General features: G+C 46.6%; 1 protein-coding gene across 4 annotated transcripts in view; it reads left to right on the top strand.

Moving 5' to 3' along the window:
- Nucleotides 1-25003, top strand: part of CARD11 (caspase recruitment domain family member 11) — a 149861-nt gene that overhangs the window by 90396 nt on the left and 34462 nt on the right. For all 4 annotated transcript variants that reach the window (XM_032259588.1, XM_032259587.1, XM_032259589.1 and 1 more), the window contains exons 3-10: nucleotides 9606-9818; nucleotides 11432-11569; nucleotides 13121-13446; nucleotides 18960-19139; nucleotides 20086-20238; nucleotides 20853-20978; nucleotides 21626-21823; nucleotides 24042-24218. In XM_032259588.1, the coding sequence (XP_032115479.1) occupies nucleotides 9606-9818; nucleotides 11432-11569; nucleotides 13121-13446; nucleotides 18960-19139; nucleotides 20086-20238; nucleotides 20853-20978; nucleotides 21626-21823; nucleotides 24042-24218 (1511 nt within the window). The remainder of the gene's footprint in view (nucleotides 1-9605; nucleotides 9819-11431; nucleotides 11570-13120; nucleotides 13447-18959; nucleotides 19140-20085; nucleotides 20239-20852; nucleotides 20979-21625; nucleotides 21824-24041; nucleotides 24219-25003) is intronic.

Below are 25003 nucleotides of genomic sequence, written 5' to 3'. Positions count from 1 at the left end.
GGTGGGTCATCTCCTGGTCCTTTGCTTCCCAGGGAAGGTGAGCAACACAGCACTCCTGTGGAGCCTGGCCTAGGGCCTGGCACTTGCTTTTCAGCCACTTGCAGAGAGACTGGTGTGGCCTAGGACCTGCCTCACACTGGAAGTCAAACCCTGCCAAAGGTTGGGTCCAGGTTGAGACAAGGTCCAGGTAAGACAGGCAGGGAGGGACCATCCAATCTGCAAGCCTGTTAAAAGTTCGGAGCCTCGAGGTCTCCAGGCACATCTCTGAGAAAACTGCTTTCAAAGAAACTGCCTAGGGCTTGCCACAGCAACTGAGTTCAACCCCAGTGATAGGGCTGAGTCAGGCTGAGTTACAGGGAAGTGTTAGAAAGGAAAATACATTTCAAATCGTGTCTGAGACTTTTTTTTTTTTTTTTTTTGAGGCTAGCTACACTCTCCGTAGGTTTTGTCCATGAATTATTTTATATATATAAATACATATATATAATGTGTATCTGTGAGACAGAGGACAATGAAACAGACACTCATGTCCTCAGTTGAAACATAATTCCCTGTATCACCAGTGTCCCCAGGGGAACTTCCAAGGTCATATCTGTCTGGCTGCCCCTCCCCAGGAGAAGCTACCAATCTGATCTTTATCAGTTCCTTGCTTCTCAGTATAGTTTCGCCGTATATTCTTAACAGTAGAGTTACATTTCCTATGTTTAAAAAAAAAATTTTTTTTTGAGACAGGGTTTTACTCTGTCTCCCAAGCTGGAATGCAGTGGTATGATCACAGCTCCCTGCAGCCTTGACCTGCTGGTCTTAAGCAAACCTTCCACCTCAGCCTTCTGGGTATCAAGGGCTACAAGCACACAACCCCACACCCAGCTAAGTTTTTATTTTTTGTAAAGTTGGGGTCTTGCTATATTGCCCAGGCTGACCTCAAACTCCCAGTTTCCCATCTCGGCCTCCCAGAGTGCTGGAATTTCAGGCATGAGCCATCTCATTAGCCTTGTTTTATTTATTATTACTAATTTTCTTGTTTTTTGAGACAGAGTTTTGCTCTTGTTGCCCAGGCTGGAGTGTAATGGCATGATCTTGGCTCACTGCAACCTCCACCTACTGGGTTCAAACAATTCTCCTGCCTCAGCCTCCCAAGTAGCTGGGATTATAGGCACCCACCACCACACCCAACTAATTTTTTGTATTTATAGTAGAGACAGGTTTTACCATATTGACCAGGCTGGTCTTGAACTCCTGACCTCAGGTGATCCGCCCACCTTGGCCTCCCAAAGTGCTGGAATTACAGGTGTGATTACACTGCGCCCGGCCTTTTTAAAATTTTTTAGAGACTGGGTCTCGCTGTTTCCTAGGCTGGAGTACAGTGGCGCCATCATAGTTCACTACCTCCTTGACCTCCTAGGCTCAAGTGATCCTCCCGCCTCATGAGTAGCTGGGACTACAGGCATGTGCCACCATGCCCAACTAATTTATTTTTATTTTTTGTAGAGATGGGGTTTTGCTGTGTTTTCCAGGCTGGTCTCAAACTTCTGGCCTCAAGCAATCCTCCCACATGGGCCTCCCAAAGTGCTGAGATTATAGGCATGAGCCACAGTGCCCGGCCTGTTTTTGAAGTATTTATAGACAGGTTTTTGTTTGTTTGTTTGTTTGTTTTTTAGAGATGGGGTTTCACCATGTTGGCCAGGATGGTCTTGATCTCTTGACCTCGTAATCTGCCCACCTATAGACAGTTTTATATCATGCATCTTCTGTAGATTGCTTTTTCATTCAACATCATGTTCCTGAGGTCCACCTGTGCTAATGAACATGGTCATATTTCTTTCCATTTTACAGCTGTAAATGTGTCAGCATTGAATACACAGGTTATTTACCCATGCTGTTGCACTAGATCTGTGTGTGGTTTCTGGTTTTGGATACATGGTGCTGCTGTTGAACATTCTTGCACAGGTGTCTGGATGCACACGGGTAGAATTTCTCTAGGGATCATATCTAGAAGGGACTCCTGGTTTGTGTGGTTTGCGTGTTCAACCCTACTAGGTGAAGCCAACTTGTTTTCCAGTTCTTGCATTCTTTTCATCCAGTAACAAATGTCTGCAGGTGAGCCCCTGCTGGGGACAGAGGTGCAATAGCATCCTTATTCTGTCCCTCCAAGTGAGAACAGATGCTCCCGGATCTTGGCTTTGGATCTTTATGATATGAACTCATCCTTCACCTGGCTGCTATATCTTGCCTCTCCCTCTGCCAAGCAAACTCCCATTCAAAATGCTCCCTGCTGTCCAAGAAGGGGAACCTCAGGGAGGTCTTTACGTGGAGGAGGCCTGGGCTGGAATCTCCGACTTGCTGTGCGGCCCTCAGCAAGTTGCTAGGCTCTCTGCTTCTTGATTTCCTTGTCTACGAAACAAGGGTGAGCATGTCCACCTCTCAGAGCCACTGCGATCGTTAAATGAGATGATTTCTTTTATTTTTTTGGAAACAGAGTCTTGCTCTGTTGCCAGGGCTGGAGTACAGTGGTACAATTGGGGCTCACTGCAAGCTCTGCCTCCTGGGTTCAAGCGATTATCCTGCCTCTGCCTCCCAAGTAGCTGGGACTACAGGCGCCCACCACCATGCTCAGCTGATGTTTTGTATTTTTAGTAGAGACGGGATTCACCATGTTGGCCAGGCTGGTCTCGAACTCCTGACCTCAAGTGATCTGCCTGCCTCGGCCTCCCAAAGTGCTGGGATTACAGGCATAATCACCACACCAAGCCAAATGAGATAATTTCTATAAAGAGTCAGGCACAGTGCCTGGCGCAGCAGCCCAGAGAAGCAGAGGGGAAGCACTTCCTGTTCTGCAGCAGGGTGTGTGGCTGCCCTCTCTGCAGGGTTCCAGAGGATGCTGTTCCTCCCACCGGGGCTTGTGTGGGCGGCTCACTCTTACCACCAAACTCTTGAGCAGCGCGCTCAGGGGCTGTGTGGGAAATGTCTTTGCACCCTCTGTACCCAGCACAGTTGCTCAGCACAGAGCCAGTTCTCACCCAAGTCAGCTGAGGATGAAGAGGCTCTTTCACTCCAGGCACCCACTAACTGGTGTGCATTCCCAAGTTCACCTTCACCTCTGGTTGCTAAGCAACTGTGCTGCACAGGGGCATTAATGATGGGGCAGGTTTCAATGAGATCCAGGGTCTGTGATTTCATTGCATCTGAGGTAGGAGGGTCCCTTAGCCAGGCACAGAGGTGTGGGCCTATAGTCCCAGCTGCTTAGGAAACTGAGGTGGGAGGATCGCTGGAGCCTGGGAGGTCAAGGCTGCAGAGAGCTACAGTGAGGTAGGAGGGTCCCTTTCATCTCTGCTTTGGAAAGAAGATTTTGCCCAGTTATTTCCTGCTTAGCTGACAGGCTGCTGAGGTGGCTGTACCAGGTCACCCTAGTCCCTGGAGAAAGGCTATGTCCCTGAGCACTCTTGTAACAGGTGGTTGGCATGTGCCAACTACAACCTCCTTGTCCATGAAGGCTGGTAAGAAGTGCTTCTTGGTCCATCCAGACCTGTCTGTCTTCCTGCCTTGAGCTGCTGTTTAATTCCTAGGCACGTGCCTTTTGACCCCTCAAGCGGTATAAGCTCCTTAACACCTGACTTTCGGCTCTCTTGTGCATTCACGGTGCTGAGCAAGTCTTTGTACTAAGTAGATGCTTTCATTAGTTAGGAGACTTCGGGCTGAAAATCACAGTAGACCCAACTTCACAAGGCTTGGGACAAAGAGCTTTTATATCTTGAGGGTGAATCCTCAGGATGGCAGAGCAGAGAGCTGGAAAGACCTTGTGTTTAACGTCACCGGAGGGGTACAGGCTGAGGTGCAGTGACCCAAACCATCACATCCACCTTTACACACTCACAACTAAAAGCCAAAGAACAAGGAGTCCCTTCCTGGGGTTCCTGTTAAAGATCAAGGAAAACCTCCAGAGCCACCCCCAGTGCATGTCTGCAGGCTGCATGGCCAAAAGCACTTGACGTGCTTGTTCCTAGACCACTGGTACAGACCAAACGAAGGCTGCTCTTTGCAGCTCAAAAGATATGCAGCCTTGCTGAAGCATCAGACTGCCTGGTTCCTGCGGGGGCAAGGCGGGGAAGGATTCTGTTAGCAGGAAGTCAGGGGGCAGTGTGGAGAGACACCAGCAATGCCTGTCACCTAGTCAATAAATAATTCATTGAATAAAATTCTTAGGGTGTCCACTTCTTGAAAATAAGAAAAGCAAGTACATTTTTCTTTGTGACTGTAAATGATCACGTGGTCATGTTGTCAGAATGAGCAGCTGTCATGGCATGTCTATGGTGTTGCTGACTGTGACTCAGGTAGCTAGTGCCATGTGTTAGCAAAAGGCTCGTAGAGGTCAGGACTTAAGGCAGTGAAGCAAAGAGGTTGTCATCTATGCAAAGTTCATTGGATTGAATGGAGACCGAATCCTCATTTTTGATTACTTTAAATCCAGTTTTGCTCCCAAGAGCAAATAGGCATTTTTACTCAAGGCACTTTGGTTGCAGGGAACAAAATCCCACTTGAAATACCTCAAATTGGCTAGGCGTGATGGCTCATGCCTGTAATCCCAGCACTTTGAGAGGCTGAGGTGGGAAGATCATTCGAGGCCAGGAGTTTGAGACTAGCCTAGGCAAACTACAGCATGGTGGCACATGCCTGTAGTGTGACCCTGTCTCTACAAAAATGTTAAAAATAGCTGGGCATGGAGGCACACACCTGTAGTCCTAGCCACTCAGGAGGCTAAGGTGGGAGGACTGCTTGAGCCAAGGAGTTTGAGGCTACCGTGAGTTATGATTGCCCCCCTGCATCCCAGCGTGGGTGGCAGAACAAAACCTTGTCTCTAAAATAATAATTTTCAAAAAAAAATTTTAATAGCTCAAATTAATGGGGAAGGTGGAGGTGTATGTTGAAAGCCTACAACAAGGACCACACACCACAGAAGCCCAAGGCTCATGAGGATGGGAACGGAATTATGCACCAAGAGAGGTGACCCTGGCCATCCACTTCTCATGGAACCTCATGGTCTTGCCATGGCGCCGCTCAGCAGACCAGCTTCCTCTGCTTGCTTATTTCTTCTCTGCCCTGATAGTCTTGACCTACCTGCATGTCTCTTCACCCTGGCTCAGCTCCAACATCCGTGGCTACATCAATGCTACCTTTTAGCTCAATTGCCCCCAGCACACTCACCCATCCCACCATATATGAAATCGCCAGGTCCAGGAATTTGTCCGTGGCTAAAGAAGAACATCTCATAATAATAAAATGGTCAATCCACTGGAAGCTATAAGAGTTATAAGCATATGCACCTAGCACAGAGCCCCAGATACATGAAGCAAAGACGGACAGAACTGGAGGGATAGACAATTCAACAATAAGAGTTGAAGACATTATTACTCTACTTTCAATAATGGATAGAACAACTAGGCAGAAGATCAACAAAAAAGAGACTTGCACAACACTATAAACAAACCAGACCTGGCTGGGCGCAGTGGCTCACGCCTGTAATTCCAGCACTTTGTGGGGGCTGAGGCAGGCAGATCACTTGAGATCAGGAATTTGAGACCAGCCTGACCAACGTGGTGAAACCCTGTCTCTACTAAAAATACAAAAATTAGCCAGACATGCTTGCTGGAACCCAGGAAGCAGAAGTTGCAGTGAGCCAAGATTGCACCACTGCACTCCAGCCTGGGCGACAAGAGGGAGGCTCTGTCTAAAAAAAAAAAAAAAAAAAAAAACACGCGCGCACACACACACACACACTAGACCTAACAGACATCTGTAGTACATGCCATCTGACAGCAGCAGAATAATACATTAATCTATGAACTACGTTCCTCCCTAAGTTAGTTTGGCCTCTGCCCAGGAATGAACAAGGACAACCTGGAGGTTAGAAGCAAGATGGAGTTGGTTAGGTCAGATCTCTTTCACTGTCAGAATTTTCTGTTATAATTTTTGCAAATTATATATTTTGCAAATTATAAAAAAAAGGGAGGAGATATAATTTTAGCTACTCCCTTACAAATGTAGAAAAAGAAGAGCAAACTAAACCTAAAGCAAAGAAAATAAAGGAATAATCAAGACTAGAGCAGAAGCAAATGAACCTGAGAAAAGGAATACAGAAAATTAATGAAACCAAAAGTTGGTTCTTTGATATAGCAACAAAATAAGAGAGAAGATGCCAATTACTAAAATCAGAAATGAAAGAGGAGAAATTATAACTGAACTTACAGATATAAAAAGAATTATGAAGGGAACTATGAGCAATTGCCAATAAATTAGATAACTTAGATATAATGATATAATGGACAAATTCCTGGAAACACACAAACTACTACAACTGGCTCAAGACTCACAGAAAATATGAACAGACCTGTAATAAGGAGACTGAATTTGTAAAAATAATAATCCACAAAGAAAACCCAGACCCAGATGTATTCACTTGTAAGTTCTACCAAACAAATGAAAAATACCAATTCTTAAAAGCCTCTTCCAAAAAGCAGAAGAGGAAGAAACACTTCCTAATTCACTCTGTGAAGCCAATATTAAATCCAGACAATGACATTACAGGAAAAGAAATACCCTGATATATCCTGATAGCAAAACCAGACAATGACATCACAGGAAAACAAAACTCCAGACCTATATCTCTTATGAATATGAATGCAAAAATCCTATTTTTAAAAACTAGCTAATTGAATCCAGCAATGTATCAAAATAATTATACACCATGACTATGTGGGATTTATGCCAGGAATACAAGGTTGGTTTAACATCTGAAAGTCAGGTAATGTAACCATATCAATAGAATAAAAAACAAAAACCACATGGCAGCCTCAATAAATGCAGGAAAAGCATCTGACAAAATCAAGAACCCTTTCAGGACAAAAACATTCAACAAACCAAGAAGGTAAGAAAACTTCCTCAACTTGATAAAGGACATCAATTTTACAAACAAAAGCAAAAGCCTACAGCTAATGTCATACTTGACAATGAAAGATTGGATGCTTTCCGCTAACATCAGTAACAAAACAAGGATTCCTGCTGTCAACACTTCTATCCAACATTGTACTGGAGGTTTTAGCAAGAGCAATTAGACAAGAAAGAGAAATAAAAGGCACCCAGATTGGAAAGAGAGAAATAAAACTATCTTCATCTGCAAATGACATGATCTTATATCTAGGATATAAGATATCTACTAATAAACCATCAGAACTAATAAATGATTTCACAAGGTTGCACAACACAAGATCAATACACAAAAATAAATTATGTATCTATAGACCAGCAATGAATATTCCGCAGATGAAATTAAGAAAATAACTCCCCTTTATAATGTCATCAAAAATAATGAAATACTTAGGAATATATTTAACAAAGTAAGTGCAAGACTTGTACACTGAGAACTATGAAACATTGCTGAAAGAAATTAAAGATTTAAAGAAAGACATCCCTACATTCATAAATCAGAAGATTTCATATTGTTAGGTAGCAGTACTCCCCAAATTGATCTACATATTCAGCAGATTCACTACGAAAATACCAACTGCCTTTTTTGCAGAAATTCACAGCCTAATCCTAAAATTCATAAGAATGGTAAAAGGCACCTAATAGCCAAAACAATCTTGAAAAAGAATAACGTTGGGAGACTCATACTTCCCAACTTCAAGACTACTACAAATCTACAAATCTTCAGTAATCAAGACAGTGTAGTGCTAGCATGAGGATAGACATATAGATCAATGAAATAGAATTCACAGTGCAAAACCAAATGTTTACATTTATGGTCAGTTGATTGTCAACAAGGGTAGCAAGATCATCCAATGAGGAAAGAATAATCTTTTCAAACAAACTGTGCTTAGACAACTGGACATCCACACATAAAAGAATGCAGTTGAGCCCCTACCTCATACCATACACAAGAATTAACTCAAAATGGATCATAATTCTCAATGTAAGAGGTAAGGTATAATATTCAAAGGAAAAAAACAGGAGTTAGTCTTCATCATCTTGAGGTAGACAGTGGTGTTTTGGACACATGCCGTGAGCACAAATGAAAGAAAAAATAAATAAATTAGACTACCTCAAAATTTAAAGCTTTTGTGCTACAAACAATGCCTTTAAGAAACTCAAAAGACACCTGACAGAATGGGAGAAAATATTTGCAAGTCATATATCTGATGAGCGGCTTTCATCCAGAATACATAACAAAATCCTACAACTCAATAATAAAAAAACAAACAACAAAATTTTAAAATGGGCAAAGGATTTAAATAGACATCTCTCAATACACAAATGGCCAGTATGCCCATGGAAAGATGCTCAACATTGTTTGTCATTAGGGAAATGCAAATCAAAACCACAATGAGATGCTACTTCACACTCAGTAGGAGAGTGGTAATAAAAAAGGCAGACAATAACAAGTGTTAGCAAGAATATGGAGAAATTAAAATCCTCATGGCTTGCTGGTGGCAATGTAAAATGATGCAGCTGCTTTGGAAAACAGTTTGGCAGTTCCTCAAAATGTTAAATATAGAGTTGCCATATGGCCTAGCAATTCCACTCCTATGTATCTACCCAAGGGAAATAAAAACATACAGTCCCACAAAAACTGGTACATGATGTTCATAGCAGCATCGTTCATAGTAGACAAAAGGTAGAAACAATGCAAATGTCTGTTCATCAGTGAATAAACAGACAAGCAAAATGTGGCACGTCCACGCAATGAAAAATCATTGAGCAATTTAAAATAAATGAAGTTCTGATACATGTTACAACTGGAAAAACCTTGAAAACTTGCTAAGTGAAAGAAGCCAGCCATGAAAGACCATAAATTGTAGTATTTCACTTGTATAAAATGTACAGAAAAGGCAGATCTATACAGACAGAAGGTAGGTGAGTGGTTGTACAGGGCTGGAGGGGCGGGTATTAGAGGGAAATTGAGAGTGGCTAATAAAGGGTGAGAAACTTCTTTTTGAAATGATGGAAATATTTTTAAATTGATGGTGGTGATGGCTGCACAACTCTGTGAATATACTAAAATCATTGAATTGTACACATTAAAAACATAACTTGTATGGTATGTGGATTATATCACAATAAAGCTGTTTTTTAAAAATGAATGGTTTGATCTACATGTATCCACATAGATAAATCTCAAAAAAAAAAAGTGTGGTAGAACAAGCATGTTGAAAAAGGAAACATGCATCAGGACCCCATTTATGTGAAATTTTAAAACAAAAACCAATAGTATATATTGTTTAGGGAACTATACATTTTTAGTAAGACATTAAAAACTTGGATGGAAAGGGTAGACTCCAACTGCAGGATTTTCCCTCTCTGCCTTATAAATAATCTTTTAAAAATTTTATGGCCTAAATTTCCATTGTCTATGTTTAGTATATAAGAAAATACATGTTTTTATATTCATACCCCCTTTCTTAGATAAAAGCTAAAATGCCATATATACTTTACTGTACAGGACTTTTTTTTTTTTAACTTAACAATATATTCTAGAGATCACTCCAGAGGAGTTTATAGAGCTGTTCTGGTGAGACTCTTTTATTAAGCTTGTTGGGGTTTATGTCCAAAAGGAGGAGGGCCAGAGATGGATGACTACATGGAGACGCTGAAGGATGAGGAGGACGCCTTGTGGGAGAATGTGGAGTGTAACCGGCACATGCTCAGCCGCTACATCAACCCCGCCAAGCTCACGCCCTACCTGCGTCAGTGTAAGGTCATTGATGAGCAGGATGAAGATGAAGTGCTTAATGCTCCCATGCTGCCATCCAAGATCAACCGGGCAGGTAACCTTAGGACCTCTTTGTGGGAGTGGGAGGGCTACCACACATGGCAACTTCCAGACATACCCTTTGGTAGCTATTCTAGGTCAGGGATTTTTCAACTGAGGTCCACAGACCCACCCATCTGTGTATAGAGCTCAAACTGTCTCTGTATATGACTCAAAGGATCCATAAACTGGGAGGGGAAAGAAGTGACATCTTTATTTTACCAGCCTCAACTGCAATTTAGCATTGCCTTCAACTGCAAATGTCAGGAAGCCACAAATTACAGTCATGATTAGTAATTCCTCTGACTTAGGCAAAAATGAAAATTACAGGTCTCTCCATATCACTACAGCTATTGCAGATCTCTCAAAATACCATTTACACTCATCTCTCTTTGAAAATTACAGTGCTAATTAGACCTGTCAAGGGGGTCTTATTTAATGCATTGATAAAGAAGTATGTTTATTACTGAAACACAAATTTATTTAACATTTGATAAATGGATTTTATTACAATTGGCTTCTTTTGTAATCTGATATAGTTTATCTGTTTAAAAATATTCTGCAAAGGGGTCCACAGGCTTTTGTAGCCTGACTTTGGGGGTGGGGGACAGTGGGTATGACACTTTACCATTTTCAGTAAAGGTAATAAATATGGTTTGTGAAGCTTGTTTTAATTTTATATCATGTACATGTGTGTACACGTGTATTTGTAGACTTATCTTTGTTTATGGTCACTAGGCCACAATGTTAAATGTTTTTCTTTCTGTGGATTAGTTTAAAAGGTTTGAGAATCGCTGTCCCCCAGCGTGGCTGGTGGTAAGTAGCTCATCAGCTGCAACTCTCTGGCATCCATGGCAGACATCACTAATCAGCACGCTTTCCCACTGAGCCTGGATGTAACTTTGGAATGTTTCTCAAAACAGTGCTCCAGACAGCTTCACCAAACAACCAGGGTTGACATATCATAATTTTTATTTCTTCAGTCTGTCCTAGGGAAAAGGTAGAGTTTTAAGACCTACCTTTCTTCTTCTATATTTCAGAAGAAATATCTGAAAATAAAATGTTTAAGAAAGGACCCAACAATGTAAGCAATAAGTGGAATTGGTAGCAGAGAAAGTGGAACCTGCTGGAAGAATTACATTTAGGTTAAAGATGTTTCCAGGTTGTGTAGTAATCCCAAAGAAAAACTTAGAACTATTCCTGCTTCCTATTTTCCTAGCCCTTCACCCAAGTATGTCTTCCTGCTCTCACTCCCAGATAACCACATTTCATTCCATAATTTTTATCATGCTTCCAATCTCCCTCAGTCACAGAAGAGCTGGTACCTACATGGTTCATTCTGGCCCTGGTCAGTTGGGAAGCTCTTCAAAACTGGGGTGGCAATTCCATTTATCTTGGTTCTACCAATTTATTAAAAAAAGAAAACAAATGCTCACCGAATCCCTGCAGAGGGCCTGGCACTTCGATTTATATCTTCTGGGCTCCAAGATACAACTCAGATGTGATAGAACGTGGGGAGACTGTCTTCTTAGAGTTGATTGGGGGACACAAGTCCAGGATGAGACCAGCCACAGAGACTTGGATTCCATCAGATATGTATTCTCACAGAGTGATCTGGTCTTTCCCCAGGCCGGTTATTGGACATTCTGCATACCAAGGGGCAAAGGGGCTATGTGGTCTTCTTGGAGAGCCTGGAATTTTATTACCCAGAGCTGTACAAACTGGTGACTGGGAAAGAGCCCACCCGGAGATTCTCCACCATTGTGGGTAAGTGCTTTTGTCATTGGGAACATCTGGACGCTAATAGGAGGGGGTGTGTGTGCGTGCGTGCGTGCGTGCGTGTGTAGTGGCATGGTTCTAACACTGTGAATCCATGACATGTAGAACTGGGGTCTGTCAACTGTCAACAATTTATTTTGCTTGATGATGAAAGACAGGTGACAGGGGGCAAAGTGAAGCAGGAGCCAAGAGAAGTGGGTGTTCACGGATCATCCCCCATTAATGGCACCGAGGTGGAACAGAAGTTCACCCTACTCTGCAGATCTTGTCCTTGCCTTGGTCGCATTCTTTCAAGTGTCTCATGGACCAGAGCCCTTGAGCATCTTGCCTTCATCTTCCTTTCTAAACATTCTTGAATCAGTCTTCTCTCCCTCCCCAACACTTCCTACAGCCCAGACTCCCACAACCCTGTCAACTCCCTATATTCATTCCCGATCTGTGTCAGTCAGTGCTTTCACCATTCTTCCTCCCCTATTTCAAACCCTTTGGTGGTTTTTCATTGTTTCTTTGTAAACACCCAGGTCTTGGCCAGGCACAGTGGCTCATGCCTGAAATTCCAATGCTTTTGGAAGCTGCAGCCATAGAATTGCTTGGGCCCAGGAGTTCAAGGCTGCAATAAGCTATGATCATGCCCCTGTACAACTCCAGCCTGAGTGACAGAGCGAGACCCTGTCTCAAAAAATTTTTTAAAAAATTTTTTTTGAGACAAAGTCTCGCTCTGTCGCCAGACTGGAATACAGTTGTGCAATCTCGGCTCACTGCAACCTCCATCTCCCAGGTTTAAGTTATTCTCCTGCCTCAGCCTCCCAAGTAGCTGGGACTACAGGTGCACACCACCACGTCCAGCTAACTTTTTGTATTTTTAGTAGAGATGGGATTTCACCATGTTGGCCAGGATGGTCTCCAACTCCTGACCTCGTGATCCACCCACCTTGGCCTCCCAAAGTGCTGGGATTACAGACGTGAGCCACTGCACCCGGCCAAGACCCAGGACCCTTCATGGTCCAGCCCCGCTGACACCTCCGGCATCGCCTTTCTCTTCTGTCTCTCTCCTTCAGCCACCTTGGTCTTCCTTCAGTTCCTGAAATATGCCAAGTTCCTCCCGCCTCCCCATATGGCCTTGGCAATGCTGTTATTTCCTAGAATGCCTTTTCCCTCCTGAACTTAACATTTTAGCTCAACTATCAGGAGCCTTCTCCAACCCCTTCTGCCCATGAGGCTGCATCTGGGCCCCTGCTACACACTCTCATAGCCCCATCTACCTTTACTTTGTGAAATTATCACGGTCTGTAATTGTTTGTGATAATCATTTGATTTTTTTTTAAATGTCTTTCTCTTATTATACCTTAAGCTCTCCCGGGGCCAAGGCTGTGAGTCTTGCTCCCTCTGAATCCCCACTGCCCCTTGGGGAGAGTGAGTAAGAGCTCGGTACAACATTGGTGAGTTGAGTGAGTGAATGAATGGCACCTGCCCTGCGTCTGGAACCTCCTTTTTCCCCTTCCCAGTCCTCAGGCCTGACTGGGTGCCCCCTCTCCACAGTGGAGGAGGGCCACGAGGGCCTCACGCACTTCCTGATGAACGAGGTCATCAAGCTGCAGCAGCAGATGAAGGCCAAGGACCTGCAGCGATGCGAGCTGCTGGCCAGGTTGCGGCAGCTGGAGGATGAAAAGAAGCAGATGACGCTGACGCGCATGGAGCTGCTGACCTTCCAGGAGCGCTACTACAAGATGAAGGAAGAGCGGGACAGCTACAATGACGAGCTGGTCAAGGTGAAAGACGACAATTACAACTTAGCCATGCGTTACGCACAGCTCAGTGAGGAGAAGAACATGGCGGTCATGAGGAGCCGAGACCTCCAACTCGAGGTGAGGGGTGCCCAAGGGTTACTCCACCAGGATGAGCCAGGGGAAAACAAATGTCACCGGGGCTCAAGTCCCCCATAAAGCAGATGCAGGCACGTGCACATGGTCTGCCAGAGCTCCGTGCCCAGGCAGGTGAGAGGAAATGAAGGACACAGGGCCTCTGGGGTTCCTAGATCCGCCATGCGCCTGTGCGTGTACCCACAGTGCTTAGCGCTACCGGTTTGGCGGCCTACATCGCCTATGTGCACGGGCAGACATGCGCACAAGGACTGACCCAGTGCGGCTTTCCACCGCCGGCTCGGGCCCAGACCGACCTTGCCATGCGCAGGCAGACCCGGTAGGGCTCCCAGAATGGCTCGCTCCGCGAATGAGTTAAAGAGATCTGCATCTTTCTTTTTTCATTTCTTTTTTTTCTTTTCTCTTCTTTTTTCCTTTTTTTTTCTTTTTCTTTCTTTCCTTTTCTTTTCCTCCCTCCCTTCCTTCCTTCCTCCCTCCTTCCTTCCTATCTTTTCCTTCCTTCCTCTCTCCCTTTTCTTGCCTCCTTCCTCCCTTCCTCTCTCTTTTCCTTCCTTCCTCCTTCCTTCCTTTCTTTTCTTTCTTTCTATTTTTTTTGAGACAGGGCCTTCCACTGCCCAGGCAGCAGTGGTGCAATCATGGCTTACTGCAGCCTTGACCTCCTAGACTCAAGCTATTCTCCTGTCTCAGCCTCCAAAGTCACTGGGACTGCAGGTACCAGGCTATTCTTTTTTTTTTTTTTTCCCCATTTATTTATTTTATTGCATTTTAGGTTTTGGGGTACATGTGAAGAACATGCAAAATTGTTGCATAGGTACACACGTGGCAGTGTGATTTGCTGCCTTCCTCCCCATCACCAACATCTGGCATTTCTCCCCTTGATATCTCTCCCCAGCTCCCCACCCCCCACCGTCCCACCGTCCCTCCCCTATTTCCCCCCAACTGACCCCAGTCGCCTCCCTGTGTCCATGTGTTCTCATTGTTCAACACCCGCCTATGAGTGAGAACATGTGGTGTTTGATCTTCTGCTCTTCTGTCAGTTTGCTGAGAATGATGGTTTCCAGGTTCATCCATGTCCCTAAAAAGAACCCAAACTCATCGTTTTTGATGGCTGCATAATATTCCATGGTGTATATGTGCCACATTTTCCCTATCCAGTCTATCATCGATGGGCATTTGGGTTGGTTCCAGATCTTTGCTATTGTAAACAGTGCTGCAATGAACATTCGTGTGCACGTGTCCTTATAGTAGAACGATTTGTAATCCTTTGGATATATACCCAGTAATGGGATTGCTGGGTCAAATGGAATTTCTATTTCTAGGTCCTTGAGGAATCGCCTCACTGTCTTCCACAATGGTTGAACTAATTTACACTCCCACCAACAGTGCAAAAGCGTTCCTATTTCTCCACATCCTCTCCAGCATCTGTTGTCTCCAGATTTTTTAATGATCGCCATTCTAACTGGTGTGAGATGGTATCTCAATGTTGTTTTGATTTGCATTTCTCTGATGACCAGTGATGATGCGCTTTTTTTTTTTAATTTTTTTGTAGAAAAGGGGTCTTGCTATTTTGCCCAGGCTGGCTGGAACTCCTGGGCTCAAGTGATCTGCCTGGCTTGGCCTCCCAAAATGGGGAGATTACAGGTATGAGCCACTGCACCCGGCCTTATTCATTCTTTCTGTTTATTGAGTGCCACCATGTATGAGTCTTTTTTTTCTTTTTCTTTTTCTTTTTTTTTTTTTTTTTACAGAGTCTCAGTCTGTCACCCAGGCAGGAATGCGGTGGTACGATCACAGCTCACTGTAGCTTTGGCCTTGCAGGCTCAGGTGATCCTCCCACCTCAGCCTCCCAAGTAGCTGGGACTATAGGTACCTGCCATGTCAGCTATTTTTTTCTATTTTTTCCTACCTCCCACTCCTTTTTCTATTTTTAGTTGAGACATGTTGCCCAGACACATGTAGACCCAGTAGGGCTCCCAGAAAGGCTCACTCTGCAAATGTGTTAAGGATATTTGCATCTTTCTTTTTCAAGTTCAAGACCTCCTGGGCTCAGGCAACCTGCCCACCTTGGCCTCCCAAATTGTTGGGATTACAGGTGTAAGCCACCACACCTGGCCCCCAGGCTGTTTTCCAGGGATACATAACTCAATACTAAAACCCTACTGTCGTGGAGCTAACATTGTAATCAGAAAACAAATGCATAAATAGTAGTAATGAGTGCTATCAAGAAGAGAAGACAGAGTGTGAGAACAGAACCTGAGGGGTGCTACTTTAACTAGGGTGGCCAGGAAAGATCTCTGAGGAGGAGACACGTGAAAAGAGATCTGAAGAGATGAAAGGAACCAACGATGCCAGTCTCAGGGGGAAAACACAAAGGCCACAAGTAGGGGCATGTTTTGTTTTTGTTTTTGAAGAAACAGCAGGAAAGCTGGGCTCAATGGCTCACACCTGTAATCCCAGCACTTTGGGAGGCCAAGGCAGGAGGATCACTTCAGTCCAGGAGTTGGAGACCAGCATGGGCAACATGGCAAAACCCCATCGCTACAAAAATTAGCCGGGCATGGTGATATGAGCCTGTAGTCCCAGCTGCTTGGGAGGATAAGGCAGGACGATCGCCTAAGCCCAGGAGGTTGAGGCTGCAGTGAGCCATGCCTGATGAGAGAGAGAGAGAGAAGAAAAGAAAGAAAGGAAGGGAAGGGAAAGGGAGAGGAAGAGGAGGGGGAGGGGAAAGGGGAGGACAAGAAAAGAAAGAGAAAAGAAATGGCAGGAGAGTCAGTGGGGCCAGAGCCAAATAAGCAACTGTTGCAGAGGGAGTGGAAGGGATGGCCGGGGTCCAGATCCTGGGGCATGGTAAGAACTTTGGGATTTATTCTAGTTGTGATAAGAAGCCTCTGAAGGATTGAGAGCTGAGGAGTGACAATTGATTTATACCTGAGAAGGATCACTGTGGCTGCTGGGTGGAAAATAGACTCTCAGAATATTTATTAAGCACCTGCCACGTGTGAGGCACTGTGCTAAGCACTGTGGGAGACACGGGGATAAATAACGTGAGCTGTGCTCAGGTCACTTACAATTTAGTGAAGCAGACAGATCTGTAAACAATCCACCGGAATTCAGGTGAATTGAGTCAGTGGCATAGCAGGCAGCCGTGTTTTGGTTAAGGGCATGAGCTTTTTAAGTCCTGTAGTTTGGAGTTGAAATTCTGGCTTTCTGCTTTACTACTTACTTAGCTATTGGCCTCAGTTTCCCCCTTTGCAGATGGCAATAATGAAAGTAATACCTATGCCCCAGAGTTGCTGGGATACTGAACCGTAAGTCTTGGGCAGAGTGACTGACCCAGTAAGCACCCCGCCATGCTAGCACCCCGTGCCTGCTCGTGTGGAACTCGGGAATTAGCACGGGACTGGACGCTTGGGTTGAGCTTTGAAGATGCCGAGGAGCGTTTTTTTTCTTTATGAGCAGGAAGAGAGGTTTCTATTGCTGTTTTTACCTAGGATTTGGGGAAGTTACTCTGTGGAAGGGACTTACAAGTTTCTCTCCTGGAACTTTCTCCTGTGTTATGTTTCCCTGGAGATATATGAACAGTGAGAAAGTGTAAGTAGAATTTGGAGGAACATCTGGCCAGCAGAGTCCCTGGCTGGTTTTCTTGGTTTCAGGCTGTTTCCTGCATGCCCATTTCTTCATTGTCTCAGACTAATCACTGGGGTGCAGCAGCCATTCTTTTCTTGCTAAAGCCGCTGCTCTCTACCTGCCAGATTTCTTTTATTAATTATTATTATGCTTTAAGTTCTGGGGTACATGTGCATGTTTGTTACCTAGGTATAAACAAACAAATGCAGGTTTGTTACCTAGGTGTACACGTGCCATGGTGGTTTGCTGAGTCTATCACCCCGTCATCTGGGTTAGGGAGGGGAACATCATACACAAGGGCCTGTTGGGGGATCGGGTAGCAGGGGAGGGATAGCATTAGGAGAAACGCCTGCCAGATTTCTTGAGACAATTCTCCCTCCAAGACTAAGATTTGAAAATGACACCCTCCCCTCTGGTGACTTCTTTCTTTATAGCCCTTGAATGCAAACGTCTTGTTTGGGGTATTTTAGCAAGGCCAGTGTGTTTGGGGAAGCACACAGGCCTAGCCACGCAGGTTGAAGAAGTCTTCTGCTGGTCGAAGTTCCTGACACTAAACTCTTGAGTGTGAAGATCAGCACATCCCTACTTGTCTTATTTCCAGATGCAATAGTGTCTCCTCCAAGAAGCCACTCTTTTTGCAGCTAAGTCCAGGGAAGTTCTTTAAGCCAAAGATCCTGTGAAATTACAGTTCAGTGGCTTTCAGGCTGTCTTCTTCATCTTCTCCCCTTCCTTCCTCTTCTTTTTCTTCTTTCTTCTCCTCCTCTTCCTCCTCCTCCTCCTCCTTCCTCTTCTGCTTCTTTCTCCTCCTCTTCTTCCTCCCCCTCCTCCTTTCTCTTCTTCTTCTCCTTCTTCTTCCTCTTCTTTATTCTCCGCTTCCCCTCCTTTTTCTGCTTCTTTTTTTCTTCTCTTCCTCCTCCTTCTTATTCCTCTTCTCCCTCTACCTTCCTCTCTCTCCCTCTCCTTCTTCCTCCTCCTCCTCTCCTCCTCCACTTCTTCTTGTTCTTTTTCTTCTTCTCTTTCTCCTTCTCATTCCCCGTCCCCTTCTCCTCCTCCTTCTTCTTCCTCCGTCTTTTCCTCTCCTCCTCTTCTCCTTTCTCCTCCTCTTCCTCCTGTTCTCCTTCTTCTTTCTTCTTCCTCCTTTTCCTCTTCTTTATCTTCCTCTTCCTCTCCTTCTCCTTCCTCCTCCTCTTCTTCTTCCTTTTCCTCTTCTTTCCCTTTCTCTTCTTCCCCTTCCTCTTCTTCCACTTCTTTTCTTCTTCTCTTCCTTCTCCTGCTTTTTCTTCTTTTTCCTCTTCCTCCTCCTCCTCTTCCTTTTTAGCAACAATGCTAGTTATCCAAGTAAAATCTTGTGTGAAACCCAAGAGAACAAACCATGCAAGCAGAGCTGTTCTGGGATGTGAAGTCAGGGTGGACGCCCAGAGCCCCGATTTCTCAACCATCTCCTCCTTCCCCCTGGATAACCCCGGGATTCTTCAGGGGAATCCTTGGTTCTGAGGGTCAGAATTTGAAACCCATCAGACAAGGGTGTTGAAGTGGAAAATACCAGCTTGGATCTCTTTTATCCTAATCCATAACCTATTCCATCCGAAAAATGTTGAGGGAGTTTTCTCTGAGGCCCATAGCCCCTTTAAAGCTACTCTGAAATAGACTAATAGCTTTAAAGCTATTCTAATAGACTCTCCATCAACAGGGAGATAACGGTTTGTTTTACTGGAGAAGGCTTCCTGGAGCTCTTCTCTGCCCCTGGAAGAAGGAGAGATGGGCATACCTCAGGTTATGCTGCAAGCCCAGTGGGCTCTGGGGAAGCGTTGCCTTTTCTGAGTGTTTCTTAACACCTGCATTCTCCCCTCGGCACCCTTGGGGTGTTTCAGATCGATCAGCTGAAGCACCGGTTGAATAAAATGGAGGAGGAATGTAAGCTGGAGAGAAATCAGTCTCTGAAACTGAAGAATGACATTGAAAATCGGCCCAAGAAGGAGCAGGTTCTGGAGCTGGAGCGTGAGAATGAGATGCTGAAAACCAAAAACCAGGAGCTGCAGTCCATCATCCAGGTGAGGGCCTGGGGGCAGGGACAGCGTGGGCAGCAGGAGGATGAGGGCTTGGGGTTGCGGAGACAGACGCACCTTCCAGGGTGTGAGTCCCAGAGCCTCACCTACACCATGACCGCAGGATCATAGACATGCATGCCCCACTTGGGCACCTGTGCCTCCTCCTCTGTAAAGCGGTGACCCTCACCACCCATGTGTCAGTGACATGAGATAATACTTGAGAAAACATGTCCTTATTTGAAGCACTCCGAGAAAACCACCATCCATGTGGAAATCAATGCCCTGGGCACTGTGGGAAGAGAAAAGGACATCCAGGAAACCTTCGTGCCCTTAAAGATTCCAAGAAACTCAACTCTAAGCTCCATGCCACTTGTTGCAACCCCAGATGCCTCCTGGCACTGGTCATCATGGAATCATTTGTGGGCACGGAGGAGGAAGTTGCTGAGGAGTGACATCCCAAAACATACCTGCAGGGCAAGAAAAAAAAAAACATCCTCCTCCTCCCTCCAGAACAATTCCTCCCAGGAGTGGCTGCCTGGTGACTCAGGCTGTTTCGGAGCGGAGGATGAACCCAGCTTCATCAGAACACATTCCTGGGTATTTCAGGGGCAGCATCTAAAAAAGCGCATCCACCCTCTGTTTGCTGTCGCCTGCGAAGTGTTTAGGGTCCAACAGTTGCTTCCCTGGGCTCTGATAAGGGAGAACAAAAGGCCCAGGATACTCCCAACGAGAAGCCAGTTTTATGCTTCTTTCCAGGTGAAAAACTTCTTAAATTGTAAGCTTCTTAGAGACCCCAAGGGACATAGGTCTCTTCTTTCCTCTATCTTCCAGGCACAAAAACTTCTTCTCTGTCTGTGTCTGTTGCTGGCTTTTCTGTCCCCTCCCTTCCTGGACCACCTGGCTCCCCGCCCCCACCCTGACCCTGTTAAACCCTCTCCCTCCCACCCAGGCCGGGAAGCGCAGCTTGCCGGACTCAGACAAGGCCATCCTGGACATCCTGGAACACGACCGCAAGGAGGCCCTGGAGGACCGGCAGGAGCTAGTCAACAAGATCTACAATTTGCAGGAGGAGGCCCGCCAGGCGGAGGAGCTGCGGGACAAGGTGGGAGCAGGTCCCCTTCATACCAGGGGGCAGTGGTGTGTGTCAGCAGGACCTCCCTGACCCCACACTCCTATCAGAGGACTAGGTCAGACCCCTGGCACAGATCCCCTGCGCTTCCCAGTATTCAGCCCCTTGCAGGAGTTACAGTTTACCAACCAGGTGAGGGCCTGGGGGCGGGGCAGTGTGGCAGAGGGGAGGATGAGAGCTTGGGATTGGGGAAACCGACATACCTGCCAGGATGTGAGTCCCAGAGCCTCACCCACACCTTGCAGACTGCAGGATCCCAGATGTGCAGGCCACGCTTGGGCATTTACGAGCTACTGCACCAGCTTAGCACCTGTGTCCCCCTCCTGATTGAGGCCACACTGGCCTCCCCTGTGTTTCCTGGTGTGTAGTGGTTTCATGACAATGCTGGGTTGATTGGCCTCCTACCTTGAGCACCTGTGGTCAGATAGCCAGTTCTCAGAAGGACAGGCCGTGTGCTGACCATGCCAGCTTAGGGAGGGACAGGCCAGCTCCAGCCAGCCGGCGGGAAGGCATGAGCAGAGAACAGCTGTCAGCCCTGACCTATTGATTGCTTGATGCATGTATTGATTTCTCTGTGTTGCTCACAGTACCTGGAGGAGAAGGAGGACCTCGAGCTCAAGTGCTCGACCCTGGGGAAGGACTGTGAAATGTACAAGCACCGCATGAACACGGTCATGCTGCAGCTGGAGGAGGTGGAGCGGGAGCGGGACCAGGTACAGGCACCACCTGCAGCGTGCAGGCGGCAAGGCTGCACCGTGGGGCCCACGCCCCAGACCACCAGGTCTTTCAGAGAGTTTTGCCCAGTGCAACATCACTGACGATGCAGGGATTACTCCTGAATCCATCTTTCCCATTTCTGTTCCAAAAATGAGTTCTATCTCGTAGGCATTTGGGTATCGGGGGCCTCTGAGCTGGGCTCCAGCAACTCCCACAACCAAGCATGGTTTTTAAATGTTTTCTGGTCTCTCGGGTGAGAGGGAGGGGTTCAGATCCAGCCCTGTCATTCATAAGATGTGTGCCCATAGGCAAACTGCCACCCCTGTGGGACCTCAGTGCCCTCACCTGTAAGATGAAAATAATTACAGTAGCGCCACCTCACAGGGGCAGGCTGCGGCCTTCAAGGGATACCGCATCAAAGTTCTCAACACAGAGCCTGCCACTAGCAAGGGTCGGACCAACGGTTCTGTGACCATGTTAATGAAGATGGTAGTGACTGACACGCCCAGGAGTCAGGCTCCAGACTAGAGCCTCAGGTGACGTGGCTGGCCCCTGGGATGGGGACGATGCCTGTCCCTGGGCCCAACTGGATTTGGCTGAGGTTCAGCCCCAAAGCAGCCTTTGTCCCACTTCTCCCTGGCAGGCTTTCCACTCCCGAGACGAAGCCCAGACACAGTACTCGCAGTGCTTAATCGAAAAAGACAAGTACAGGAAGCAGATCCGCGAGCTGGAGGAGAAGAACGACGAGATGAGGATCGAGATGGTGCGGCGGGAGGCCTGCATCGTCAACCTGGAGAGCAAGCTCCGGCGCCTCTCCAAGGACAGCAGCAACCTGGACCAGGTGGGGCAGGACAGGCAGGGCCGCACCTGAAGTCAGGTGTTCCCTGGCGCCCGCTGAGGGCTCTGGCCAGTTGCCGCCTCCACCTGAAATGAGTAGCTCCCTGTCCTTTGCTTTTTTTTTTTTTTTTTTTTTTTGAGACAGTGTCACTCTTACCAGGTCAGAGTGCAGTGGCGCCATCTCGGCTCACTGTATCCTCTACCTCCCGGGTTCAGGCAATTCTCCTACCTCAGCCTCCTGAGTAGCTGGGACTACAGTCACGAGCCACCATGCCCAGCTAATTTTTGTATTTTTAGTACAGATGGGGTTTCACCACATTGGCCAGGATGGTCTTGATTTCTTGACCTCATGGTCTGCCTGCCTCGGCCTCCCAAATTGCTGGGATTATAGGCATGAGCCACCGTGTCTGCCCTTGTTTTTTGTTTTTTTTTGTCTTTTTTTTGAGTTAGGGTCTTGCTCTGTCACCCAGGCTAGAGTGCAGTTGCACCACACAGCTCACTGCAGCCTCAAACTCCTGTGCTCAAGAGATCCTCCCACCTCAGCCTCCTAGGTAGCAGGACTAAGGGCACACACCACCATGCCTGGCTAATTTTGTATTTTTTTGTGCAGACAAGGTCTCACTATTTCCCAGGCTGGTCTTGAACTCCATCCTCAAGCAATCCTTCCCACCTTGGCCTCCCGAAGTGCTGGAATTACAGGCGTAAGCCACTGTGCCCAGTCAGCTCTTCATCTACTTGAAGCCAGAAGTTCCCTCCCACACCCAGAATAATCCACATCTTTCAGCCTTGTGTTTGTGTCTGGTTAGTGATGAGTAGAAACCACTCATTTTGAAATTGGTAGGGCTGGGCCCAGTGGCTCTTGCCTGTAATCTCAGCATTTTGGGAGGCTGAGGTGGGAGGATCGCTTTAGGACAGGAGTTCAAGACCAGTCTGGGCCACAGAGTGAACATTTTTTAAAATTTAAAAAATTAAAATTAAAAGTGTAAATAAGATTTAGGGTCAAGCCTGACCCAGCCACTTCCTCACTGGGCAGCCTCCCTCTTAGGATCCTCAGCGCCCTCTCAGCTGACTACACACAGCTGCTGGCCTCCCACTGGGGTTCCCCCCGCCCCCGCACACCTGAACCATCACTGGGTTTAAGACACCTGTGTGAATTGCAGAGTGCATTTCCCATCAGGGCCCCAGGCACTGAGAAATGAAGGAATGCTGCCGCCAAGGTAGATCTTATCACTATGGTAGCTCTGGGTTTACCGAGCACTGTCACGGGCAGGTGCCACGCAACATGTCCTCTGTGCATTACCTCATTGACCCCACAGAACTGCCCTGCAAGGAAAGCATACTTAGTGTCCTCATTTAGAAAGGAAAGGACCCTGACCGGGCACCCTGGCTCACATGTGTAATCCCAGCACTTCGGGAGGATCCGTATTCCCAACCGCAGTTACAACATGAACATGGCCTGGCATGCGGCCTACCAGCAGGCCATGACTGGCGCTTCCACCCACCTGCAGAGTAGGAGTCAAGGAGCAGTGGCAAGGGGGTAACGGGGCACACCAAGGTGGGCTGTGCACACCAATGAGCTTTCCTGTTGTTTGAGCCCCTGAATGATTTTGCACTGGGAGTGGGACAAGAAGCTTTGAGTGTGGAGGCAGCACGGCATGAGGGTACTGTGTGGCTTTGTGGGCCACACAGAAGCTCCATCATGCCACAGCACTCCACTTCCTATTTTGTAAAAGGTGATTATCAACAACCATCTGTACTTGTCAGGAAGGATTCAATGAGGTGGTGGCTATGAAGCACTCCAGACAGTACCTAGCACTGTTGGTTTTTGTTTTTTGTTTTTTGTTTTTAGCATCAGCTAGTCATTCTGAATATTTTTTCTACTTTTAGCTCAGTCACAGGGCTAGAAATTGGAAATGTAATGGTAGCAGATGAGATATAAGGGGCTGAGACCCATTAGGAGGCAAGATCTTTACCATGGTACGAGAAGACCAGGGCTTGCTTAGGAGACTGGCCCAGAAACCTGTGAGGAGGAGGCATCGTTAGGCTGGAATGATGGGGCTTGGTGTCTGGGGGTATGGTCAGGATCAGGAAAGAAGAATGGTCGAAGTGAGCTTCAAGCTCGAATGGCTGATGGAACAATGGCACCATCAGCCCAGCCATCCTTCCCACTGGTGGCTCGTCACCAAGCGTCATCACTAACGCCGGCTTCTCTCTGTCCCCAGAGTCTGCCCAGGAACCTGCCAGTAACCATCATCTCTCAGAACTTTGGGGATGCCAGCCCCAGGACCAATGGTCAAGAAGCTGACGATTCTTCCACCTCGGAGGAGTCACCCGAAGACAGCAAGTACTTCCTGCCCTACCACCCGCCCCAGCGCAGGATGAACCTGAAGGGCATCCAGGTGCATGGGTGTGGAGGGAGGGGGCGCAGGTGCAGGGCAGGAAGACTGGGAGCCGGGGGCCCCTGCAGGCGGCGACAGGGCAGCACGGCCACACCCACTTCTGGGTAGGTCTTGGGTGCCCAGACTGTGACTCAACCTATTTCAACACTGTAAGTTGAAAATCCTGCCCACTCACTCATTTGTACATTTTTACTGATTCCCTCTCTCTTATAAATGTAACATAAGTTAAAAGAGAGGGAAAGAAAGAGAGGCTGGGCATGGTGGCCCACGCCTGTAATCCCAGCACTTTGGAAGGCCAACTCAGGAGGATTGCTTGAGGTCAGGAGTTCTAGATCAGCCTGGGCAACATAGAAAGACCCAGTGTCTCAAAAAAATAAATAAAGGAAAAAATTAGCCAGGCGTAGTGGTACACACCTGTAGTCCCAGCTACTCAGGAGACTGAGGCAGGAGGATCATGAGCCCAAGAGTTAGAGGCTGCAGTGAGCTATGATCGCACTACTGCACTCCAGCCTGGGCAACAGAGCAAGACCCTGTCTGAATAACGAAAGAAAAATAGATAGAGAGAGAATGAAATAAGCATTATTTCAAAATTCAGGCTGAGCACAGTGGCTCATGCCTGTAATCCCGGCACTTTGGGAGGCCGAAGTGGATGGATCACCTGAGGTAAGGAGTTTGATACCAGCCTAGCCAACATGGCAAAATCCCATCTCTCCTAAAAATATAAAAATTAGCCAGGCGTGGTGGTGAGCACCTGTAGTTCCAGCTACTCGGGAGGCTGAGGCAGG

The sequence above is a fragment of the Sapajus apella genome, unplaced genomic scaffold (assembly GCF_009761245.1).
Source record: "Sapajus apella isolate SASKATOON/1434 unplaced genomic scaffold, GSC_monkey_1.0 scaffold110, whole genome shotgun sequence".
In the NCBI taxonomy this organism is placed as follows: domain Eukaryota; kingdom Metazoa; phylum Chordata; class Mammalia; order Primates; family Cebidae; genus Sapajus; species Sapajus apella.
The sequence above is the reverse complement of the archived record's forward strand: the minus strand, read 5'-3'. Positions and strand labels throughout refer to the sequence as shown.